We start from the raw sequence: 27,710 nt of genomic DNA, 5'->3' as shown, positions 1-27,710 counted from the left end.
TGAATAAAGCTGTTATAGCACTAATTTATTTTGGATAAATACCTAACAGTGTGATTTCTGGGTCATATGGTAGTTCATAAGAAACTGCCAACCTGTCTTCCAAAGTGGCTATATCACTTTGCACTCCCTCTGGCAATGTAGAAGAGTTCTAGTTGCATCAAATCCTTGTCAATTAATGGTATTATCGGTGTTTAATTTCAGCCATTCTAAGGAATGTATAATGGTATTTCAATGTGGTTTAATGCATTTCCCTAATGATCAATGATGTTGAACATCTTTTCATGTGCTTAAATCAGGTTGTCTTTTGTTATTTTAATCATATTATTTTAATTGGATTGTTTGTTGTCTTATTTCCTTGAAAGAGGAATATATTCTAGATTATATATTCTAGATACAAGTCCTTTATCAGATAAATGTTTTGAAAATAGTTTTCAAAGTTCATGTGCCATTCATGTGCCTATTGAAAGTATACAGTTCAATGGTTTTTAGTTTATTCATAGATATCTGCACAGTCCGTTTTATTTGAGAACATTTTCATGATCTCAAAAAGAAACCCTTACCCTTTAGCTATCACCTGTTACAGCCTCAGCCCGCACTTCCCCTGTGCAACCACTAATCTACTTTCTTCATATATAGATTTCTCTGTTCTGGATATTGCATATAAATGGATCATATAATATGTAATCTTTTGCGACTGACATCTTTTCACTTAGCACAATGTTTCCAAGGTCCATCCATGTTGTAGAATGTATCAAATACTTTGTTCCTTTTTATGCCCAAATGACATTCCATTTTATGTCTATATCACATCTTATTAATTTTTCAGTTGATGCACTTCCAAATATGTGTTTATAAAATGTATTTATGACTCATATGTAGGTACTACTGAATGAATATGTTGTGTACTATATATAACATATACCAAAAAAAAGAATACAATTGTCCCTCAGTATCCATGGAGGATTGGTTCCAGGACCTCCTGCAGACACAAAATCCTAAGATGCTCCAGTCCCTGATATAAAATGGTAGAGTATTTGCATATAACCCAAGTGCATCCTTCCATATACTTTAAATCAACTCTAGATTACTTTATAATACCTAATGTAATGTAAATGATATGTAAATAGTTGTTATACTGTATTATTTAGGAAATAATGACAAGAAAAAAGTCTGCACATGTTTAATACAGAAACATTTTTTTCCAAATAATTTTGATCTACAGTTGGTTGAATCTATGGATACAGAGTCCATGGATACAGAGGGCCAACTGTAGTTTAAAAGATACAGTAAAATATAAATAGCATTCTGACATTTTCTTTTCACTTCTTAGTGGGCCATTTTGTGCACTAGAAACCCTTTACATATACAAATTTTTGAGGTTACTGGTTCAGACAAGTAAGTTAGGTGAATGAAGGTGTTCTAGATAGTATACAACATGAACAAAAGCACAGATTTAAGAGAAAGCATGGGGCCTTTTCTTATCTTGCGAATTGTGTGTCTAGAACCTGGAGAGGGGTATGGAATCTTTCATTCCGTCATTTTTATCTTCTCCCTCACTATAGTAATTTAAGGTTTATTGACAACATCTATATACTCTTGGAATGCCTGAGAAATAATATTAAATAAAAAATTTTTATACTATTTAAGCCTATGGTTTTGTTAATACTATTTGGCAGTGGATACTAGACACTCTATTACTACACTTTCCCTTTAGAAGCAAGCTTACAGTTTGTGCTCCTTTCAGATAGTCTCAACCAAGAATTAGCAGTATTAATTTTATTTTTGTCCACTCTTCTAGCTTATTTCTGAACATCTTAGTTGCATTATTATTTGAGACTTCAGGAGGCTGACTTTAGTCTGCTATAGAAAACAACATCAAAAATACGTTTTTTGTACTTTACATTCTACAAAACCCATGGAGAAGTCCCTTGTACTTTATTCCATGCTTTGCCAAGTTGCCATGTGAGGCATTTATAGAAGAATAATTATGTTTATTCTCACCCATTTGGTTGTGGTTGAATAGAAGAGGGTTGCAACATTTACTACATTATTGCTGAAGATTTTGCTAGTCTGTGGTATGTATCTTGTGAAAATGCTTGGCAGACTATTAAGAAAGAATACAGTAACCTTAAGTTTCTCAGAAATATTTCTCAATGTTGGCTTGCTTGTTTTTCTGTTATTCACACTGTTATTATTCTGGCTAATTTAACAGTATATTACACTAATTCACTACATACCTTGAAGGCCATAGTAATTAACAGTGTGTTTTCTATATCAGAAAGTAGAGACAAAGCATTTGAGACAGACTCAAGCCTTCACCCGAGTGAGTGACAGAGCTTGGAATAGAATGTGAAGCTACTAACTCAGAATACTGAACCCAGTTCACTCGATATGTTGGCTTTGTTTAGTGACTAAGCCAAAGAAAAAATTTAATCAGTGAGAACGTGTCTGTAATTATGTTCTAATCCAAAATAAGAGGGTGAGAAATTTTTCACCTCACCAAGAAGAAAGTGTAAGATTGCTTTAGTGACTAATTCACTTTATGGAACTTAATCAGACAAACCCAAATAATCCTTCTACAATAAAGGATTAATTAATGCCATTTCAAAACAAAGGCACTTTTTAAGTATTTATTTTTTTTCTTTCCCCCAGCAAATGTGTTTTTGTAATACAGAGTTCAGGGACTTTTATTTAACAAGTTGCCTTGATGAGCATTATATTTCTGTTGTTTCTTGATCATTCCTTTGGCTTTCTAGATCTCATTAGAAATGCTCACAGACATTAAGCCTAACATGGCACTTGATGATCACAGTTTTTCAAGGCTTGGGACAAGGAAAGCCAGTTACTCAGCCAACTCTGCTTTGTCCTTGCCATCTTCCCACTCACTCTTTCAGTTACTTTCTCAAGGAATACATTTTCCACTAAAAAATTTCTTTCCTTTTTTTTTAAAACAAAAGTTAATCTTTCAATTAAATGATATTTATCAAATGTGAGATAGTGTAGGCACTATTCTAGACTCTGGACATAAAATAGTAAATAAGACAGAAAAGTCTCTGCCTTCAAGGAGTTCACATTCCTGTGTCTAACTTCGGTGCCCTTCTCAGTCAGAGTTCACAGACATCTAGTGATCACATCATTTTCTACAGTTTTCAGCTTTTACCAAAAGCATAGGTCTCCAAGTGTAATATCCTGGTCTTTCCAGTGACAACTACTTCCCTGATTTATTGTTCCTTTGTTTGTTTTTTGAGACAGGGACTTGCTCTGTCACCCAGGCTAGAGTGCAGTAGCGCAATCATGGCTCACTGCAGCCTTGTACTCCTGGGCTCAGGCAATCCTCCCGACTCATCCTCCCAAGTAGCTGGGACTACAGGTATATGCCACTATGCCAGGCTAAAATTTTTTTAAAGACATGGGATCTCGCTGTGTTGCCCAGCCTGGACTTGGAACTCCTGGGCTCAAAGGAGCCTCCCACCTTAGCCTCCCCAAATTCTGGGATTACAGGAATGAGCCACCGTGCACGGCCCCCTATTATATTTAAGTGAATTATTATGCCTAAAGCACTTAGCAGGCTGCCTGGCATATAGAAAGCACTATATATATATATACACACACACACACATATATATATAGTGCTTCTACCTATAACTAACATATATATATGCATATAGAAAACACTATATATATAGCCACAAGCCACAAACCACAAGCCACAAGCACTATATATATAGTGCTTTCTATATGCATATATATATATATATATATGTATGTATGTATGTTAGTTATAGGTAGAAGATAGGAGTAGCAAAGCATTTTCCATCATTAGGCCAACAAATACTGTTTATTCTTTAATCAAATTCAGAATTATATGTAAGCCCCATGATAAGCAGTGCCACATTTGAACATCCAAATTTATAGAAAATATAAACTAAGTTTTGATAATTCACAAAATAATTTTCTATGTTTCTCTCAATTATGAGTTTTATTGGTACTTTGGAAATAGGATTTAATATACAGAAATATTTCTTATTCAAACAATCTATGTTAATAAAATGAAAAATATGATATCTACTCCCTGCTTCTTCCAATGATACTTAATCAGCTGAAGGCAGTCATAACTATAAAGTACCTTACAGACATAAAATACAGTGCCTTGTATTCACTGCCAAATAATAATACCTCATTTATATAACATCAACACTTTACAAAGTCCTGTCACATGCTTCATTACATTTAGTTCTGTAACAGTCCTGAGAAGTAGATTAAACAAATATTATAGTTTCTACTTTGCAAATGAAGAAACCAAAGTATTAAAGATATTTAGTACTCACCCTAACTTAAATGGTAGATTTGAGATTTTATCCAATATTTTTTCCACTGTAAAACTGCAAAGTGCTGTTTCCTCAAAAAATAAAACAAGCCTCAAGCAATATGACCTGTTAGCTGTATGCCAGAATCAGCAGTCTGATTGCTAGCCTACAATTCACAGCATTACCACTAAAATTGAGCAGGGCGACCCCCATTCAACTCACCATCCGACCTCAGGTTCCAGGAAGCCCATTTGGACACAAGTAGACTTCAAATGGAGCATAGTTGGATGAGCTTTTCCCCTACCTTCACTCCATCTCAAAACTTAATTTGTCAGAGATGTCATTAATCTGACACTAATCTGGTCTGGTTGGTCTAGGCGGGTAAAAAATAAAAATGAAAAAAAAAAGTCAACAGTGAAACACAGTCAGAAACAACTGGATATGGTGCTTTCAAATAGTTGTACATATTTTCATATTTCAATTAAAATATTCTCATAGATACAGAAAAATAATTTTACCAGGATATTTTCCAAGGTTCCTTATTAAAATTATTAGGAAAAAAAATCCCAAGATCTTGGGGAGCCAGTCCCTCTCTCTCCCTGTCTCACCTTTGCACTTGCAGTCACTAAACTACTGAGGAATGCTTTGTTCACTGATAAGAGTTGTGTGGGCATCAGGAAACTTGAAATTTTACTGCCATTTTATCAACTAACTAAAGCTAGTACTATGATGGAAAATAACCCTTAAAAAATTCTTAGACATGAGTCCAAACAACATAACAATCTAGAATGGTTCAACACATTTAACTTTATAAAAGGCTCACAAATAATCAATAATTAGGTATAGGAATAGTAGAAATAAAAAATTTTATAAGAGGCTCACAAACACCTATGAATTATTTTTGGCAGTATAGGACCAACAAGATATAAAATGTGGCTGCTCATTGCTTACCAAAATAAAGTTCAAATTTCTTTATTTGGCATTCAGAGACTTTCATGATCAGAGTTTTGTCTTATTTTCTTTATTCCCCATCTTATTTATACAGTCTTCATTTTCAAAGAATAATTTTTCTCTGCCTCCTGTGCATCCTGCCCTGTATTTCCTTTGGTTGTTATGTCTTGGTTATTATTTCTCGTTTACCTGCTATTGCCAAATCTTATTTCTCCTTTAATGCCCACTTATGCTGCCACTTCCTCTACCCAGCTTTCCCTCTCCCTTCTTTGCATGAATTTCCTAAATATCAGAACCTCTCATATTATTTGTACCACTACACAGTAATAGTGTATGTCTTACCCTTTGTCCAGTATATAAGCTCCTAACCTGGAAACTGTCATTGTTTCCCTCACTCCTACGCATAATAGTACCACCTACCACCATAACTGTTTGCACTAAATAGAGTAGAAAAAGGATGAGCTTTGAAGTCTGACAGCCTTGGATTCAAATCCTTGCTTCATCATTTATTAGCCATATAACCTGGGGTAAGAGATAACCTATCTAAACCTCTGTTTCCTCATGCATGAAATAGGGATAATAATACCCCTTCTGTTGTTACAGAATTAAGTAATAAAGCATGCACAGTATCTTAACATTGTGTCTTAGACATGCTAGATCCTAAAAAAATGGTGATGGTGCTGGCAGAAGTGGTCATACTTATATTTTAGAAGCTACTTTATTGCTTCAGTTTCCTCAATCACATAGGAAATCTAAAGAATACTCTGCCATACCACACATGCAAGTATTTTAAGGACTGTTTTGAACAGATTTGTAAATTCTTATAACTACTTGGAGAAAATTACCTTATGTTACAAAACAATAGAGCCCTCCTTTAAGTACTGTTAGAAACACAGATATTCTGCAATGCTTAATTCACCTTGAGCAATTTTAGGTAGTACTTCTTTAGTCTCCTTTCTCATTGGCTTCATAAATTCTTTTTATCTTGAAGAATTTTTTTTTCTTACTGCTACAACATGGGGTACATAATTTGTAGTTTCCACATCCAGAATGGCAGGGCAACATGGAAATGTTTTCAAAATGGCCATCGAGCTACAAGAATTGCGGATCACACCATCTGCAGAAGCACAAAGTGTGCTCTGTTGAGGTACCTGGGGGGCAACATCAATCAACCTGTGTGCTAGTCCAGAGGTTTGCGTGAGGGAGAATGAGCAAATTTAAACAGGAACAACAAACTACAGCTGATAGGTAGAAAGCTGGAGCCCGCAAAAGAAAAGCACATATGCCCCTCAACAATTCTCAATAATCATTTATATATTGCAGTTGTGTCTTGTGACCATTACTAAGAATACAGAAACATCTGTAAAAAGCTGCTTATCAAGTAGTTTATCTGACAGGCTCCCTGATAAGTTTATGTAGTAGACCCACTGTTTAATAAAAAACGTTATTAGGGAGACTCTGGGCACACTGCCCATGGGTTAACCCTGCTCCTCAAGGAGCAGTATAAGAAAAATTATTAGTAAAAATAAGACAGTTAAGACCAGTTTTAATGTTTTGTGCTCAGAACCTGTCTTTACTGATCTAAGTTCTCTCTATCCCTTAACATGTTAGGTAAGATTACTTAAATTTATTTGAATTGATTTTTAGTATAATACTTTGTGGTATCCTAAATTATATGCTGTCATGACTATAATTTATACCAACATAACTGCTATTTGAATTATAAACTCAACAAAGCCCTTTACTCATGAAAAGACAAGATAAAATTTTGTATTTTGATAGGAGTAGGGCTTTAAAACAGGTTTTTTTTTAAATTTCCGACATCTTAAGGGAAAATAGCAAAAGTAAAAATTTTAAAAATTCCTAATTTAGAGAGTTAAAACTATATTAAGGATACATTCCATTTTATAAATGTCACACTATGCTGTAAATGTACATAACCCCAATGTGATTACTAGTTTGTTATGAAGCATATGTGCAGTGAGAACGTGCTACAAAGAGAAAGTGCATATGGTAGTGTGTGTAGAGACGAGACACTGGCTTCTCGTAAAACCTGTTTTCTCATACTCCCAGTTTAGCACAATCATTGAACTTCTCCAAACCTCAGTTTTTTCATCTGTAAAATGAGCAGGTTGCTGATACCTAAGAACTTCACAGTACTCAAATTTTGTGTTGTGATTCTAGACATACTCCTTTTATGCAGAATTTAAAAATCAAGATTAAGCATTCAGTAGCATGTAAATATACAAAACTCCTAGATATGAACTCTTATATATTCACAAGCTACCCTTCTGGAAGTCTCTAATGGAAAATACAGTCGAAAATCAGTGAGTATTTTCAAGTTTATATTTTAAAACAGAATCCAATCTGAAAAACTGCATAAATTTTAACTGTATTATTTATTCCATGAGACAATTTGTAACCTGCACATTTCTCAAATTCTCTAATGGAAAAACACAGAGGAAAACGTTCTGTATTATTTTATTTTGAGAATTATTTTAAGCCCCTCATAACATGAAGCAATGAAGCTAGGATAAACTATAGAAGAAAAAAATAACACTTCCATGTAAATTAGACTGAATTACACATAATCAGTGTTCAGTGTTGAGGCATACTTTAATGTTCAAGTATATTTCAGATAACCCCTAAATTATTTAACCACTTTTAACTAATTTTCATGAACCTTTAGGAGGCTTATTGACCACCAGATGGAGCCAGTATTGTTCAATTTGTAGCATAAAAATATGCTGAAAATGAAAACTGGTGAAACAGAATGAATAAATGGTAGTTTTTTTTATTGTAGTCCATAGTATAGAAAAAAAATAAACTTTAGCATCCTTCTGTCTAGTTTCTGTAAAATACACATGTATAGAGACCCCCCCATTAAATTATTTTTTATTATGAATAGGTTTTTACTTTGGCAGCTCCATTGGACAAGTTTTCTTCTTATTCACTATTTGAATATATCACCTTAACAACTTTCAAGTATCTTTAAAACAAAGTTAGTAAGGCTTTAGTCTCTGGTCACTAAATAAATATTATGGGTTGTAATAATGAAAAAATGATAGTATAGAATATATTGCCTATAGGCTCTCATTTTATTGTCACAGAATATTCCCATTATAATTTCCATGATGGATTTTCTTAATAAAGCAAAAGAAAAGGCATTCTGACTGGGAGAGGGAGAATATGTAGTTTATCACCAGTAGCTCCTCAGGAGAGATGGTAAAACCACAATGAATGGCTGCAACTCTTACCCAGAAAGCTTAGTGCCCAGTGGCCCTAATCAGGGGTAACTGCCTTAAAGCTGACTTCATGAACTCCTCTCACCTTTATTTAACAAGTGTCAGGAATTATCTAATCCCTTATACCTCAACTTAATTAGGCAACCATCTATTGAAAAAGTATTTGTATGCTAAGGGCCCTAAGGCCCTACAAGTCCCTCCAGGAACTTTTCCATTCAGTAAAAGCAATAAGGTGACTGTAGACACTGTTGTAATTCAGGACCTAAAAATGATCTATCTGTTTATTTGTCCATTCAGCTACTATTTATTTAGCACATACTGTATGCAAGGCATATGCTAGGCCACAGTTCTTGCCATGTGAGTTTACAGCCTGGAGGGCAATATAAACAGAGAAGCAGTTATGATACGGTGTGCTTGGGAGCCACGAAGTGTTTTGAAGGTTCAAGTGAGGGGAAAATTTGATTAATTAAGGAGAATCGAGAAAAAGCCATAAGGGATTCTTCCTAGGTAGAACTTAACTGAGTAAACCCACTGTTTGGTCTTTTTTTCCCCTCATTATCCATTAAACCATATATTATGGTCTGGGGGAGTTTAGGGCCTTTTTTTTGAAGGATTTTATTTCATCGGGATATACCCAGTTGGTTACCTGATGCATTTTTGTGTCAGATTGGAATTGTTTTCCTAGGGATTTTTTTTTTTTCTCAAACATGAAGAAGAAACAACCAAACTGGTTAAGAGCTTGTACTTTAGAGCCAGACTACATAGGTTTATATCCCCAGGCTTATGATCCATGTGATAAATTATTTAACCTTTTCCTGCTTTCGTTTTCTCATTGGCAAAATGAAGTTCATAACATATTTTCCTGACAGAATTGTTAGTTAGAGGATTAAACAAGTAACTCAGTTACCAGTGTCTGGCATATAGTAAGTAATTGAAATGTTAAATGTTAGCCATCGTGTTAGCTATTTTCAAGTCTGATACTTTTCCTTGAATTAATTTAAGATCTGGTATATTAAAAAAAAATACAAATTGACTTTGTATTTTCCAGAAAGTATGAGGTACAACTAGACATTAGTAGCATTAACATTTTTTATATCCATCAAAGTCTATTTTGTTAATCAAATGATGTTTACTGTTATTACCACATCACCTTTATTTAGTTAGCAAAAATTTTCTTGAAATAGTAAATCCAGAGACATTTAAAATCATTTATAAGTAGGCTTATTAACAGTTGCTGTCACAGAATAGCCACTCAGTACACTTTTTTTTTTTTTTTTAAGAGATTGTCTCGCTATGTTGTTCAGGCTGGCTTTGAACTCCTAGGCCCAAGTGATCCTGCCACCTCAGCCTCCTGAGTAGCTGTGACTACACGCCTGCACCACTACACCCAGCTCAATACACTGTTTTTTTTTTTTAAATGAATGAATTTGTAGCTACTTAGAGCTGATAGCTCCTTGACTCTGGTCCTGAGACAACAGAGGGTATAAGTATAAGCTCTTTTAATCTATACAGTGAAAGCTGTGGATAGATAACATTGGTTCATTAGGTAGGTAGCCAATGAAAAGATTCAAGTGGATTGAAGATTAAGTTTCTGACTAGCTCCTAGGGAAAGGATAAGGGACATTCTTTATAACATGCAGGAACAAATGTGCAGTACTTAACTTGCAGTCTTACAAACTAAGAGTTGGAATACAAGTTTTAGCCCAGGCTCTGCTGATAACTCACATGAGACACTAGCTAAGTAATGTCACTTACCTGGTCTTTAGTTGCTTCATCTATCAACAAGAAGTTAGATTAGACGATCCTCAAGCTACTTCCTAGCTCTTGTGCTCTAGTAAACTGATGGTTATAGTGATGTTGGACATTTCCTTCCCAAGCCCTTTCATATATATATATATATATATCTCCTATTTTTATTTCATACATAACTAATATATTTTTTTAATTTTATTTTAACGCCATAGCATAGGTAATCTTTAAGTCCCCAAGATGCTTGTATTATATCCGTGAATCCACATTTTGATACTTACATTGTAAGTGATATTTTTCATGTATGTTAAGTTCATTTTACCCTTTAATTTCTGGAATGAAAAGCCTGTATCATATGTTTTACATTTCTTTCAAAGCATCTCTTAGCATAAGAGGCACACAGAAGACACTGTGTAATTATGAATTGAAGTTTTAATTGAAGACAGTAGGACACAGTGTGGACCTTTGTATCATACAGACCTCAGCTCATATCCCAGCTTTACTATATTCTAATTTTGGTCATATCCTGTTTCCTCATTTGTAAAATAGGTTTATTGATACTTTCCCCATAGATAATCAAAACACCCTAGCATAGTGCTTGACATATAGTAAGTTCTTAGTAGATATTCTTTTTTAATTCCATCCTTCATTACTATCTGTTTAGCATGTATTTCCTAGAAATTTCAGGTAATGATGAATAGTCATTATAATGCATCATTATTGTTTATGAATCATACAGTGTACATTGAGATTTATAAGAAAAGTAAAAGTAGAGCACTCTGTATTAGAAAAACAATTATTTTAAATGTCTTGTGTATTTTATTAGCCAGTTTTATATCACTAAAATCATCTAGTCACTTATTGAATTTTTGTTTATTCAGGAGGATTCAAGCACATGAGAAATGGATGTGCTACTTCCTGTTCTGGCAACATGGACTGAGCTAACACAAAACTTTCTTCTCCTACAAATCTATAGAAATGCTGGATAAAATATGATCCAGCCCAATTTAAATACTTAGCTAGGCTTGAGGAAGAGAGAAAAGAAGGTAAGAAAGAAAGAAAAGGAAAATCATAAGTACCAGAAACAAAAGGAAGGCATAACCAGACATTGAGTAAGCCAATACTACAGTGGCCCAAGTGGATTTTGGACCCAAATGGAGGCTCTAATATCTAGAAGCTAGGGTTTTAATCTCACATTTGGATGGAAGATATGGCCTTGGGTTAGAGAGGTAGGAACTAAAAACCTGTCTACCTGGTCAGGAATGCCACAAAGAAGCTTGCCATTTTTCAGAACTCTGTGTGGCAGAAAAAATGAAAGACTCTTATGAAAAAGCCAAAAATCTAAACCTCTACCAGGCATAAATATAAAGTCTGAATGTATGCTATTTATATGGTATAGGATTCCTAAGTCAAGAAAATAATGGGAAAAAATGGCTCTGGACCAATGGAACCCCTTGATTGTCTGGTAGAAACCAATGCAAAACCTCTCTATAGGAATACTTGAACAATCTTGGTGCCTAGGATTCCTATGGAGTGTGATGGAGATGCAGTCCTAGCTGAAAATAAACTCACAATAAAAGATTAGAAAACACATAAATAAATGACCACCCTAGAGAGAGGGTCAGAAGACAGAACAGAACAATCCCCAAGAACAATCTGAGTGATAGAACATAATAACTTTGTTTTAAATAAAGAGTTTCTATTTTGTGAGACAGAGTCTCTCTCTGTTGCCCAGGCTGGAGTGCAGTGGCACAGTCTTGGCTCACTACAACCTCCACCTCCTGAGTTCAAGCAATTCTCCTGCCTCAGCCTCCTGAGTAGCTGGGATTACAGGCGCCCGCCACCACCACACCCAGCTAATTTTTTTTTGTATTTTTAGTAGACATAAGGTTTTGCCATGTTGCCCAGGCTGGTTTCAAACTCCTGAGCTCAGGCAATCAGCCCACCTCGGCCTCCCAAAGTGCTCAGATTACAGGCATGAGCCACCATGCCTGGCCAATAAAGAGATTTTTTTAAAGAAATAAAAATCATAATAAAAAATTAAGGCAATAAAAAAGAGTAGGTGATTTGTAAAAGCCATATGGAATATTTAGAAATAGAAAATATAGTTATTAAATTCAATGACCCAGTTTACGGCTTAAATATTGATTAGATACAACTGAACAGAGAATTAGTGAACTGAAATACAGAGCTAAGGAAATTACTCGGAGTATGCTGATGATTAAATTATGAAACATGAACGTACTATGACCATTCATAGTTGATCATACTATAAATAGAAGTACTTTATACTAATACGATATACCAAGTTAGGAAATAGAAGACCAGATTTTTCAAATAGTTGGGTTTTTGTGGCAAATGTCATTGCATTTGGCTGTGTGTACCCTGTAAAGTGTTTGAGTTACAGTTTCCATGCAGTCCAGGTGGAATCTCAACAGGCTTAATCATGGTATCACAGATGAATATAATGAAACATCAGCAGACCTCACAGCTATTCTCAAACTGTCTGCCTATTTGTTTGGGCTAGAAATGAAAACATGAGGAGGGGAAAGATATCCTTAAGTCAGGTAATTAAAAATCTCCAAAGTCCAAGAACTGGAGCAGCCAGTGGGTATAACAGGAGGTGGTATGACTGCCTTGTCTTTTCTGAACTTGATTATTTAGATTTATGACTTTCTGGAAAAAAAATTGACAACACTATGAATTTGACTGGGTTTCTATATTTACCTGACATGTTTTCCATTTTGATAAATGACTGTAATATGTCTACATTATAAACCTATTAGTGGCCAGCTTTTCTGACCTCAAACAGTTGGCTGGATTGGATCAGTCTTTCTGAGCTCAATTTTATTATCGTAATTTGTGATGCAAAGGTGATTTACTTTTTTAAGTTCTTAATTGGCATTGGTAGATGGACAGAAAAAATTACCAAATCAGTCTTTTCCACCTGGAATTTATGTGAACACCTTCAGCCATATCTTGGCATTTTATCTTATGGATGGAATTGATGGAATTCATTAGCAAAATGATATGTCTGAGAGGAAATCCCATTTACTCTGAGGCAGTTTTGAGTATTTATTTAGACAGGGAAATTGCTTTTGGAAGATTTAAAGTATTCTATTAGTTGAGATTTTTAAGTTAATTTTGTGGAATTTAACTTTAGAAAATCTTAAAATTTTAGAATGAAATGTCATTTCCATGAGATACGGTCTGTCCCTTTTATTTCATTGAAAGAAAATAATTTAGTAAACAACATTTAGTAGTACATGGAATTTTAATTTGAAGTTATATCAGATCAACTAATTCTACATGCAGGCATACAGACACAAAGTAGCATTAAGTTGCCCTTCATCAGCACTTTAGGGAACATCTGCTTTTATTTTATAGCTGTTTGTGAGAAAATTATCACAAGGTAAAATTAGCCCAAGCTAAAATACTACATGTTTCAGTGGTAAGATCGTGTACCACTGAATTAGGCAGATTAATAGACAACCCTTAAAATAATATTTGTTGCCCAACTAGCTACCCTGACCTAATATCAAATTTATGTAATTCAATTGTTTCTCAACTCTTGTTAGTCCACCTATAGTTGGTAGTCAGTGGAATTTTTTCTTAGCTCTGTTGAGTATATCTTTAAAAAAAATCAAATTGGTATTAAATGATTAACAACCACAATCAAATTAAAAGCTTCAAAATACATCCAAGTAGCAAAACTCAAAGATAGTTGCAGATAAAAAACAACTCCTGAATCACTTGAACCCGGGAAGTGGAGGTTGCAGTGAGCCAAGATCATGCCATTGCACTCCGGCCTGGGCAACAAAAGCAAAACTCCGTCTCAAAAAATAAATAAATAAAAAACATAACTTCTCAACAACTTTAGAAGCTGTCGCTCTCTTTAGGGCATTCTTTATTTAAAGGAGTATCGGAGCATTTACAGCTGTATAATGATAGGGAACACCCTGTGATTTACCCATTCTGCCCTGAAGCACCAAGTGTTTGAGTTCTTAACTTCTATTACAAAATCCAACACAGTTGGCTGTGTTGAAGTCAAAAAGGTCTCACCCATAATCAGAGGACAAAAAGTCAAGTTTTTATACACTTTTCCCCTTTGGAAACCAAAAGCTGCAGTAAGGATAAGATTACAGTCCAAGACTTTGTCAGATGACAGTTGAGTTAGCAATTGAGGCATAGACAACATTCTAGAGTTTGGTTTCATTCTCAGTCCATCTGCTGAAAATTGTTTAACTGGAGCTTCATTAAGAATGGAATATAATAAACAGGGGTAGATGTAAATAGTATTGAAATGTGTTTGAAGCCTTGTGAAACAAGAGTTACCTTATTTATTTGATCTGGGATCATTTAAATAATAATGAAAAGCCGTAAAATTTTACCCAACTATTTCCTTAGCATTTTTCAAAGCAAAACTGGTCTTGCAATCGATTTTTTACTTCAGTTAGAGAATATTAAGTCTTTTCTTTGTCATTTTAAATGTAGATCCTATCACCAAACAGATATTTTCAAACAGATCCTACAATTTACGGGTGAATTTTATTCATTCTTTAGATGCTTGCCATCACTACCACTAATTGCCTTATACAAAACATTTATGAAGCTGGTTATGACTATACATTAAGAAGAATGACTAATGCTACAATATTAAGATATTATCAGGGCAAATACATTCAGGAGGATTTGAACTACATGCCTGTGTTTTCATTATCATGGCTAGAAAACATAAAAAGAGTGTTTGGTTTCATAAATACTAATGAAATAAATTGATACATACATTAAAGTTGTCTTAATTAGCTTTTCAATATAGGTTAAAATGTGAGAAATGCAGGAGGAAGTAAAATAAAACTGCTAACATGTCTAAGAGCATCTCAACTGGAAAATCCTTATAACCACTTTTAGAATGTGTATAGCTTCATAATCTAGCAAAAAAAAAATAGTTTCCCTTTTCCCTCCATCAATGTAAAAAATTCCATAATATGAAAGAAATGTATTTGTATGGAGAGGGAAAGAGAAAGAAAAACAAGCTTGACTTGTGCAAGAGTCTGTGATATCCTTTGAAAGCTTATCAGTTATAACAAAGAAAAACATATAGAGTTAGCACATAATTGTACAGTCAGTGTGAGTGTATATTTTGATACTTTCATAATGTAATCTGAATGAGATAGTAATAATAGTTTGTTAGGTGTTTGCCACGTGTCAGACAGTATTTTATTTAATCCTCACAACAGCAAGTGAGGTAGATATTATCATCCCCAGTTTATAGCTGAAGAAACTGAGGCACAAAAAGATGACATAGTGTATCCCTATCTCACACATATAGTAAATTGTGGAACCAGGATTCAGATCAGTCTCACCCAAAGTCTATGCTCTAAAGATGCCATGCTCACTGGCATCTCCTATACTGGAAACTGAGAGCACATATTCTTTCTTTTTTACCTACTAGAGGAAATGCGTGTGCTTTAGGTTACTGTCTGAGTGCTAGTTTTAATGTCTTAAGAATATCCTGTGAGTTAAATAAGATTGTCCATAAGTTGATGCTATTGATAATAGGTGATGACTAAAGAGGCTTCATTATACCATTCTCTCTATATTTGTGTTGAAATTTTTCCATAATAAAAATTTTTGTTTGTTTTAAAAATACTTTTTGACCAACTAACCTTTCTGGATTGGAAGTTGTTCATTGGTTTGTTCAGTGAGTCTTGATGTGAGAATTAATTACATTGCACATATCTTCTTTTTTTTTACATTCCCATGACATTTTGGTGGAAGAGAGGTACTGCTGTTTGCTCTCCATTCTATGAAAACTGCTTATTTCTATTTGCTATTTCATGTTATTGCTTCTAGTATATCAGCCAGTCATTTTTACAATTACCCATACTTGTTTCAAAACGTTCCTATTTCTGAAATACTAATCCTGAGATAGTCACAAAGATGACAGTAAATAGCCACTCCTCACTCCTATCTCACACCAGCACCATGACTGTACATGATGGTTGGAACCAAAAGGATGTATTACAGACCTCAACATGGCAGGTTAAGTCAGTAAAACTTTGATAGATTCACTATTGTTAAGATTGCAGTTCTCCCCAAATTAATTTATACATTCAATGCAGCTACTGTCAAAATCCTACCTGACTTATTTGAAGAAATTGTCAAGCTGATTTTAAAATTTATATGGAAAGGCAAAGGAACAAAAATCACCAAAATAGTTGTGAAAAAGAAGACAAAGTTAGAGGGCTTACACTAACTGATTCAAGACTTACTATAAACCTGCAGTAATCAAGACAGTATACTACTGGCACAAGCAGAGACATAGATTAATGGAACGGAAGAGAGTGTATAGAAATAGATATACATATATGGTCAACTGATTTTCAAGAAAGGTGCCAGGGTCATTCACTGGAGGTAAGAAAGCCTTTTTAACATATAATATTGGAACAATTGATGTCTGTATAGAAAAAAAATCTCAACCCTTACCTTACGCCATATATAAAAATCAACTTGAAATAAATTATATATCTTATTAGAAAAGCTAAAATTTTATACTACTAAGAGAAAGCATTAGAAAAAAACTTTTGAGACCATGAGGAAAATAAGGATTTTTTAGATAAGACACAAAAAGTGTGATATGAAATTTAAATAATGATAAAATGCTGTTCATCTAATTTTAACTTTTGCTCTTTGAAAGATATACTTAAGAAAATGAAAAGGGAAATCAGACTGAGATAAATCATTTACAAAATATATATTTGACAAAGGACTTGTATCCAGAATATATAAGAAAACTCTTACAACTCATTAATAAGACAAAAAAATTAATAGACAAAAGATTTGAAAAGAAGATACATAAATGGCCAACAAGCACATAAAAAATGTAATATCACTTGTCGTCAGAAAAGTAACACTAGAAACCACAAAATACTATTTCACACTCTCTAAAATATTCAGTTAAATGACAATACCGATATATTTGGAGATATGGAGCAACTCAAACTCTCCTATATTGTGAGAGGAATGATGCAGCCAAAATGGTGCGGCCATTTGTAAAACAGTATGGCAGTATCATATAAAATTAAACATACACTTATCACTTGACTCAGCAATCCCACTCCTAGGTATTTACCCCCAAGAAATGAAAATATATGTCTGCAAACAAACTTGTGTGTGTAAACGTTTAAAGAGGCATTATTTGTGTAGCCAAAAACTGTAAGCAACTCAAAATAAACAAGTTAGAGTATATCCATGCTATGAAATACTATTCAGTTATGCAAAGGAACATGGATGAATCTCAACAATAGTTGCTCACCAAAATAAGCCAGACATAAAAAACTACATACTGTATGATCCCATTTGTGTGAGTTTCTAGTAACAGCAAAAATGTGGTGCCAGAAAGCAGATCGCTGATGCCTCGTTGCCAGAAAAAGAAAACTGACTGTAACAGACATTTGGACACATTGTAGGGTATGTGGAGCTTTTCTAGATCTCGATTGCAATGGAAGTTATATGCTCTATACAATACCAAAAGTCATCACATTTTATATACAAAATTAGTGAGTTTTACTATATGTAATGCCTACCTCAATACAGCTGTTTTTAAAAATTCTATCATTTCATGCATTTAGTTTCGTTAATGAGTTGACTGCTATTTCTAAGTTATTAAAAGGCCATTTAGTATTATAAACAACATAGCTACAGAATTTCCATGCTTTATTATGTACTTATATGTACCTATCCTTGACTTTTTTAAAATTGATTTGTAAGGCTTCTTTACAGCACTTTTTAAACATTTTCCTACTTCCTTCACATTCCTAATAAGTGAAATTAAGTGGTTGGTCCTTGCTAAAAGGGACCGTGTTCAAGAAGATGCGTGTGAAACATTAAAATAAGCAATGCTGAATCTGTTTTGAAAGTTGTAAGCTTAACTTACCTGTGACATGAGATAGCAGAATTCATCTATATCTTTTCCATTTATTGCAAAATTCTTACCACACATAAAGGTTTTCATCTTTTTTAGCTGAAAATGTAAGCAAAGAACTTGTCCTTTCTCTTTTGCATTTTTTTAACCATAAAAACATTAAACAGTTCTACTGATACCCATCACAATTTTCCTTAGAATTTTACAAACTTCTGCCCTAGGAAATGGCAGAAAATAATTACTGACTCCCTAAATGCAATGGAACAGGAGATTCCAGGTGCATGGCAAATGCTAACTATAACTGAGGCTGGCGAGGGGAAGAGGGCAAATTACCCTATACCTTCTTACTTTCCCCTTCTCCAATTACATTATTACTTCATTTATTTGACTATTTATTGAATCACTTGCCAAGCACTGTCCTAAGTGTATCTTTGAAAGATACACTTAAGAAAATGAAATGAGGACATGAAATGAAATAAGAAAAAAAAAATGAGGACAAATATGATTTGTCCTCAAGGAGTTAATGTCTAGTGAGTTTAAAGAAGAGTAAACAGGAAATCGCCATAAAGTGTGATAAGTGCTAAAGGGTGCTTTGGAAGCTCAAAGGAGAGACATCTAAACCAGACTTCAAGAACGGAATCAGAAAAGGCTCCCTGAAGTGCCAACCAAGCTGAGACCTAAAGGAGGAGCCGGAATTAAGCAAGGAGAATTAACAAGAATGGAGAGATGAAGTATTTGCAGTATCCCTGAAGGAAGAAAAGCATGTGCAAAGGCGGATGGTTGGTCAAGAGAGCAGGGTTTAAGAATACTAGTTATCAGCCAAGTGAAAGCACATGAAGGTGGATTTGGCAAAGGAGTTGTCTCTTGAGAGACGTAACTGGAAAGCAAAGCATTAACTGCCTCATGTAGGGATCCTAAGTCATCTTAAAGTGCTTGCTCTTTATCCCAGGACAATGCAAATCTAACTACTGTAGGATAAGAAGAAGAGAGGTATTCAAAGATGTAATTCAGTAGAAAAATATGAAAGTAATTTTTTTTTTTTTTTTGAGACAGAGTCTCGCTCTGTTGCCCAGGCTGAAGTGCAGTGGCGCGATCTCGGCTCACTGCAAGCTCCGCCTCCCAGGTTCACGCCATTCTCCTGCCTCAGCCTCCCCAGTAGCTGGGACTACAGGCACCCGCCACCACGCCTGGCTAATTTTTTGTATTTTTAGTAGAGATGGGGTTTCACTGTGCTAGCCAGGATGGTCTCGATTTCCTGACCTCATGATCCACCCACCTCGGCCTCCGAAAGTGCTGGGATTACAGGCGTGAGCCACCACGCCCGGCCGAAAGTAATTTTTAAACCTACTATAAGAATCACTTCATGTATACCAGTCGTGATGGCATACTCTTTATACTAGTCTTTACTAGGCATGTGTGCCTCAGATATTATTTCTGTATTTAATGGTTCATTTTTCCTTAATGTGCTCAGTTTTTAATGTTTGCAGCTGTCAGTTTTGAAACCAGGACTCTCCTTCCAAGTTCTACCAAAATCATATTAGGTAACCACAAAAAGATAACTTGTTTCTTAGTTCAAATTTTTTTTTTGACCAGAAAACCTCTTGAACAAAATGGCTGATTGTTAATATATTGCATATTCATGATGTTCATCAAGCTAGGTAACAAAGAGACAACTAACAGACTAAAGCTTTGGTAGACAGATTACTAGCATTCTTGATTACATCTGGCTTATCGTTTGTCTTCCAGCCAAAGAGAAGAGAGAGAGAGAGAGAGAGGGAGTGTGTGTGTGTGTGTTTTAGTCACAAATTTCACTGATATTTACACATGTATTATAAAATGTTACTAGTTGGGTTTGTTGGCTTGTTTGTTTTTGAGGCAAAACTGTGTTTTATGAACCCAGATGTTAACTAATCTTCACATAGAATTATTTCAGGTTCAAACCTATAGATTTGTTTTCTAATTTCTAATTCAGTAAAGATTATTTTTGTCTGCTTTTGCTAACTGTTTTGACTTATTTGTTAGACATATTTATTTTCTATGATGCCATTAAATTGAAGGTTGTTATTGTTATAACTGGGGAACAAAAGTGGCAGGTAATTGGAATATCAACCAATATTTGAAAGGTTATATCTTCTAAGGCAAGGGAAAAATGTAAAATGGTATTGCTGAATTTTAGGAAAACCTTAATTATTTTAAAAGTGAGATAGATGATTTTATAATCAACTTAAATAAGGACATGTGAGAAGAACAATTACAATAGTGCAGTGTATAGTAATATATGTATAAAATCGACTCATAAATTAGCATCAGTTACATTCTAGCTTAGGAAGTAGTTACAGAGCTGGTGGGGCTTACAGGTTTTCTTTTGAAATTAAATGGCAAAAAAGCAAGCCCAAGTGCCAACCTCCTCTTCAGCAACAGGAGCATAAACATTGCTATGAATCCACAGAGCTATTTTACTACTTATTCTAAAAATATTCTACTATTCTTTAGAGGAAGAAGCCACTCCAGATGGTGCTGTTGCCGAATACAGAAGAGAAAAGCAAAAGTATGAAGCTTTGAGGAAGCAGCAGTCAAAGAAGGGAACTTCCCGGGAAGATCAGGTAACTTCAAAAACCCAAATCCATACAGAACTTATTGTCTTTTTATTGTTTTTAAGTGTTTCTAAATGGAGCCTAATTTGATTATATATCAGGAGAAGCACTACCTCTTAAAAATAAAAAAGAATATATTTATATAGGGTGGACATTGGCCACTCACATAAAGATTCAAACTCTGGAGTTCTTTCCAGACATTGGTGGTGAAAAAGCCCGGAACTTCCACGTTTCAACCTGGTACTCCCATAGTAAGCACAGGAACCTCATAGAGCCACGTATCCTCAGAAACCCAGGTGGAACCTCTGTGTAGTGAATATTATGAAATGAAGAAGTGGTGATTATAAATGATGAGAGAGTCTCTTCCAGCCCGACATCTCGCATGCTGACTAGCCAGCCTAGCTTGAAATTGTACACTGTCTGGAAATGTCATTTGGTCTGCTAGCTGACTTCTATTCATTAGTACAAGTAATTCCTGAATCTTTAGGTAGTAATATTAAGAAGTTGTCAGAAATCAAGAATGAAAAGAGATAGGAAGCTAGCTCAACAATTTGGGAGTCAGCACTATGTGCCATGCAGTACTTGACACTTGATAAAACAAATCTCTTAAGCAGCCCTTCATGTTGAAAAGTTAGAGGGCAGACTGAAATCATTTATTTTTGGTGCTGCCATATATATGTTTATATAGATAGACATATATATTAATATATATGGATATAAATAAACTGCCTTATATATATATGGACACACCATTTTAGTTGTATAAATAAAACAGGCAAAGTAAAAGTAAATTAAAAAGCCCAAACCTGTCTGGATAATTTCTTAATTTCATTAAGAAAAAGTACATTATTAACTTGTTTTCATGAAATCACAAAGTCTTCTAAATAGCAACCATAGTGACTATACTACCAGAGATACTAAGGATGACTCATTCATTCATTCCTTCCCCCTCCCCCAACTCCCTTGTAGCAAATAATTATTAAGAACCTGCCATGTACTAATCACTGTATTTGGCAGTCAACACATGAACACATCCCTGCTCTCTCTGATCTATCAGGGAAAAGAGCTAAACAAGTAATACCAGTGAAAGGGGGTGAGCATTATGAAAGGGTAGGTACAGGAAGCCATGTAGATGAATAACAGAGGGGCCTAACATGGCTTAAGAATCTGGGAGGGCCCTAAGGAAATGATTTGTCAGCTGAACTTCAAAGGTTGTGTAGGAGACAGCCAGGTAGAGGCAGAGCATGGCTAGACAAAAGGAACAGTGCGTACATGAAAAGTCTTCAACCTCTTTGCAAAGAACTAAAAGATATTAAATATGACTGTAACATAAACTAAGAGAAGGAGAAAGATGAGGCTGAAGAGGTAAGCAAAAGTAAGTTCGTACAAGGTATTTTTAAACCATGTTAAGGAGTTTAGAATTTATCCTAAAGGCCATGGGGAACCCTTGACAGAAGGAAGTGATATGATCTCACTTTCATTTTAGGAAGATCTCTCTAACTGGGCTGCAATATGGAGATTAGACTGGATACAGGACAGGACCAGAGGCACAGGGCCCAGTTGGGAGACTCTTGTGTTAGATATGCATAAACAGAGTGTGCCAAGATTGGGCTCCTTCAGCATTGCTTCTACATTCTGGGAAGGCTCTCGCTGTGCTGAAAGAGCATTCCTGGAAGTAGTTGGCCATTCCTTCCTTCAGGAAAAGCCATAACTGAATAATTCCCCTGCAGATGCCAATCAAAATGCCTCCATGCAGATCCTATCTTCTTCACACTATAACAAATGTGTCCCATTATTTTTGTGATTTTTTTTCTGCCCAGTGTCTTCTCTAGCCTTTATAATAAAGCAGGAGAAAGTCTAATCTTAAATATAGAAGAAGCTAAAAATAGCCAAGAGGATGTTTTTTGTTTGCCACAGTCTCCCCTCTTTGAGCAAATGCCAGTAGCTCATTAATTGGCTTAAAAACAAACTGCCTTGCCACTTGTAACTCAGGGAGAAAGATCCAGGTCTAGTATAATTTTCTAGGAAATTTTAAAATTTCATTCCATTTAGAAGTCTTTTTTGTTTTCATTTTTCTTTGTGCTTTTAAAAAAGACATTTCCAAGTATGCAAACATCCATCATTAAAAATTAGTAAGGGCCAGGCATGGTGAGTCACTCTTGTAATCCCAGGACTTTGGGAGGCCAAGATGGGAGGATCTCTTGAGCCCAGGAGTTTGAGACCAGCCTAGGCAGCCTAGGGAGACCCCCATCTCTACAGAAAAAAAAAAAAATAGTTTGGCAAGGTGGTGTGCATCTGTGGTCCCAGCTACTTGAGAGGCTAAGGCAGGAGGATCGCTTGAGCCCAGTAGGTCAACGCTGTAGTGAGCCATGATTGTACCATTGCACTCCAGCCTGGGTGACAGAGTGAGACTCTCTCTCTTAAAAAAAAAATGATAGGGTTTACTTTTAAGCTATAGTGTATTAGTCCATTTTCACACTGCTGATAAAAACATACCCAAAACTGGGGAAAAAAAAGAGGTTTAATTTGACTTACAGTTCCACCTGGCTGAGGAGGTCTCACAGTCATGGCAGAGGGTGAAAGGCAGTTCTTACATGGTGGTGGCAAGAGAGAATGAGGAAGAAGAAAAAGTGGAAACCCCGATAAACCCATCAGATCTTGTGAGACTTATTCACTATCACGAGAATAGCATGGTAAAGACCAGCCCCCATGATTCAATTACCTCCCACTGGGTCCCTCCCATAACACATGGGAATTCTGGGAGATACAATTCAAGTTGAGATTTGGGTAGGGACACAGCCAGACCATATCAAATAGATTAAATAGATAGATATGGAGATAAGCATGTGGAGAGATATATTTATGCAATAGTAGATATAGATAGATATACATACAGATATAGATACAGATATATAAACACATACATACACACACACATACTACCTGGAAGTATATTTACCAAAATATTAACAGTGGTTATTCTGAGTGGTGGGATAATAGTTATTTTACTTCTACTTTTCAATATTTTTACAGTAATCTGTTTTCTTATTAATAAGCAAATACAATAAGAATGAATAAACAATGGACTATTTTTAATGAGTAAGGTTTAAAAACAAGGGATACTTTATCTGTTAACATTGTTTGAAGAGCTTAATTCTATAATCTCTACTCTAAAAACAGATAACATATCTAAATGCTAACGTACTCTGCAGCCCTCAGAATGCCTATGATGATATTCTATAGGAACTTATAAATTTTCCCCAAAACTCATCTCATTCAGTAGCTATGATAATGTGTGTATTTTTAGCTGTTGAATATGTGGGCATTAAATTTTGCAGAAAAGTAGAAGATGCTTTTTACTATCATTTTTAAAGCAATAACCAACCACCTTTTTCTTGCAGTTATTTTGACACCATTTGTCTTTATTAAGCTTGAGTTCTAGATTGCCCAGACCTACTTAACTTTTTCATGAACTGTGATCTTATTGATACTCTCTAGATAAATTCTGGAGCTTAGGAATGTATTGTGACTCTCTAATATACCAGTTATTCACATGTTGAACTGTCACACATCTTTTTCCTTATGAAATGTGAGGATTTCAGTATTGAATTCAACATACCAAAATCTTGATTAGGCCCTTGATTTCTCGGACAGGTAGTATTTTATCCCATTTCATAATGATGGACTCTGTAAATATGTCGAATAGAAAAACCTTTTTCTAGCTTCTGTTGTCTGCTTAAATTCTGGAGTAGACTGTTAAGACCTAGGAGATGGTGTGATTACAAAATTATAGCCACTTGCTTCTTCCTGCCCACAGAGAGCATAGGAGCCAAACAAGAATTCACAGTAATGTTCCCCCTATACACACACACTTTTTAAAAAAAATACTTAACACCATATTTGTATTCATCTTTCACTTAACAATAGAATGCAATGTTTCATGTATATAATTTTTAATAACAATAGCATATTTAGGCCAGGCACAGTGGCTCACACCTGTAATCCCAACACTTTGGGAGGCCGAGGCGTGTGGAACACTTGAGGTCAGGAATTGGAGAGTGGCCTGGCCAATATAATGAAACCCCATCTCTACTAAAAATACAAAAAAAATTAGCTGGGCATGGTGGCACGTGCCTGTGGTCCCAGCTACTCAGGAGTCTGGGGCAGGAGAATCGCTTGAACCTGGGAGGTGGAGGTTGCAGTGAGCCAAGATCGCGCCATTGCACTCAGCCAAGATCGCGCCATTGCACTCCAGCCTGGGCCTCACAGCGAGACTCTGTCTCAAAAAAATAAAAATAAAAAATAAAAATAAAATTTGTAAATAGCGTATTTATTGCTTTTTACTACATTTATCTAGTTTCTTATTGATAGATATTTAACAGGTTTTCATTTTTCCATTTGTATGAGTAATGCTGCAGTGCACATCTTGTGCGTAAGCCATTTTCTCTGTTTCACCTTATTTTTCTATCGTCCCAGGATAGGAATTACTCAGTCAGGGGGAATGATCATCTTAAAGTTTCCAATATGTATCAACAGCTTTCTAAAGATATTCCAATTTACTCATTTTCCAACAGTTAATATGTTCATTCTACCTTCCCTATATTGATATTTTTATATTTTTGGAAATGTGTGAAATAAACAATACTATTTTTTTATTTTTGATTTCACATAACTTAGCGAATTACCTTTCTTTCTTATAGACACTAAACTCTTAACTATAAATGAGCATACATTTTTTATTTTATTTTATTTTATTTTATTTATTTATTTAGAGACAGTCTCACTCTGTTACCCATGCTGGAGTGCAGTGGCACAATCATAGGTCACTACAGCCTAAAACTCCTAGGCTTAAGAGATCCTCCTGCCTCAGGCTTCATAGTAGCTGGGACTACAGATGCACACCACCACGTCTGACTTTTTTTCTTTTCTTTTTGTAGTGATAGAGTCTCACTACATTACCCCTGCTGGTCTTGAGGTCTTGAACTCTTGGGCTCAAAAGATCCTCCCACTTTGGCCTCCCAGAGTGCTGGGACATGAACCAATGCACCAGGCCAAACATGTATTTTTAAAAGTTGGGTCTTCTGTCTTCTACGTAAGCAAACTTTTGTTTCCCAAATCAGAAAATAGTCACCTATCTCTGAGGGGAAATGTCAGTGCAAATCCAAACAGAATGATGTCAAGGTTTATTAATGTCATTATTGCAGCCTAAAGGTAGTTTTGTTCTTTTTGTTCAAAATCAAACATTTTGTTTTACATACAAGTAGGATATTTCCTTTTCTACCAAACTTAAGCATCTCTTTTAAAATTATATTTATCTTTATCAGAAAACTTAGCAGTCTAATTGTTATTTCAGACCCTTGCACTGCTGAACCAGTTTAAATCTAAACTCACTCAAGCAATTGCTGAAACGCCTGAAAATGACATTCCTGAAACCGAAGTAGAAGATGATGAAGGATGGTAAGGGCTTTGATTTCTGTATATTAACCATGAACAAATAGTCTCAGAGCAGAGACACTACTGGGGCATTTCCACTATATCATCCTTTTGTTTTCAGAGTTTACCATCACCATTATAGGACCTCGGCAACTTTTGACTTTATTTCAGTTCAATATAAAGTAAAATAAATAAACGCACCAAGCACTGAAGAAACAAGCATTTATTGAGCACTTATGTGTCCGGCATTGTGCTAGTCAGTAAAAAATGCACAAGAAATATATGACACTATCCCAGTTCTAAGTAACTTTCTAGTATTGTGGAAAAGATGACACTCACATTAAACAACTCGAAAACAACCTTAGAAGATAATAAATCAATAATTTCTCACATTTTCCCACAAACATTTTAGAACTCAGTAATCTATTTCATAATCCTACTAACTTCCTCTTCAAAGTTATGATCTACAGGATCCCAGCAACTCATACATAGTTAATTTTATTTTTATCTTTGGATATTTTTCAGCTTTTTAAGACACTGATAAATAAAGTAATGACATACACATATCCTTTGCTTAGAACTTTATCCTATACTGGCAAAAAAAAAAAAAAAAAGGAATAAAAATTGTGTTTTTCTTTATCACACCCCTCTGTCCTCAAGTTGACTTCACATGCAGTGTATTAAGCCTCCCCACACCTAACTGCCTCCACCTCCCACTACACCCTGGCTCAGCCACATTGCTGCAAGCAAGCCAATGTATCACCCCCTACACATGACTCACCCTCTGGAGCCTCTGAACCATCACATGTGCCATTACCCCAACCCAGAATCATAGCCTCAGTTCTCTCTGCCAAACAGCATCTCCCCTGTTTCAAAACTCTGTTCAACATTCCCATCTTTCAGGAAACCAGTCAACAAGATTTGTTGAGCACTCACAAATCTAGAGGGTGGAGGAAGGAGGGCTGGAACACACATTTAAAAAGATATAAAAACACTTATTAAGAAAACATTCAAACACGTAAGACTCTGCAACTGTATATAACTTTAATCAAAAGGGCTGAGGGCATAATGATTTGAATGGAATGAATCCTACCTAACCTAGGACCCTGAAAGCACTTGTCTATTTCTCAATTAATTTATAGTTTTCATATGATGTGGGTTACGATGCCAGTTTTTATAAGATCCTAGATATCTTTTAATAGGTTTCTATTACTTATATAGATTTGTTTATACAAATAAGTTGCTTGAAGGCAGAAGCTGTCTCCTTCCATAGTTTGGTGCCAAAGGCGAAGGCTCAGTGAATGTTGATTGACCCATAGTTAAATGCACATTGTATAGAACTTTTTGTTTTATATGACTGGACAGGTTTAGTTTAGTTTTGTTTTGGGTTTTGGGGTTTTTTGTTTTTTTTTTTTTTGGCGGGGGGGATTCCTTGAATGTCTCAAAATCTCTTTCAAATGTTTTGGGTTCAGCCACCATACAAAAAATGTTTTGCCAAGTCCTC

At 35.1% G+C, this 27,710-nt stretch overlaps 1 protein-coding gene across 1 annotated transcript in view; it reads left to right on the top strand.

Annotated features, from left to right (window-relative positions):
- Nucleotides 1-27,710, top strand: part of CWC27 (CWC27 spliceosome associated cyclophilin) — a 249,840-nt gene that overhangs the window by 182,537 nt on the left and 39,593 nt on the right. Inside the window, exons 12-13 of the mRNA XM_019013693.4 lie at nucleotides 20,673-20,782; nucleotides 26,127-26,230. Of these exons, the coding sequence (XP_018869238.1) occupies nucleotides 20,673-20,782; nucleotides 26,127-26,230 (214 nt within the window). The remainder of the gene's footprint in view (nucleotides 1-20,672; nucleotides 20,783-26,126; nucleotides 26,231-27,710) is intronic.

The sequence above is a fragment of the Gorilla gorilla genome, chromosome 19 (genome assembly GCF_029281585.2).
Source record: "Gorilla gorilla gorilla isolate KB3781 chromosome 19, NHGRI_mGorGor1-v2.1_pri, whole genome shotgun sequence".
NCBI classification, from domain to species: Eukaryota; Metazoa; Chordata; class Mammalia; order Primates; family Hominidae; genus Gorilla; species Gorilla gorilla.
The sequence above is the reverse complement of the archived record's forward strand: the minus strand, read 5'-3'. Positions and strand labels throughout refer to the sequence as shown.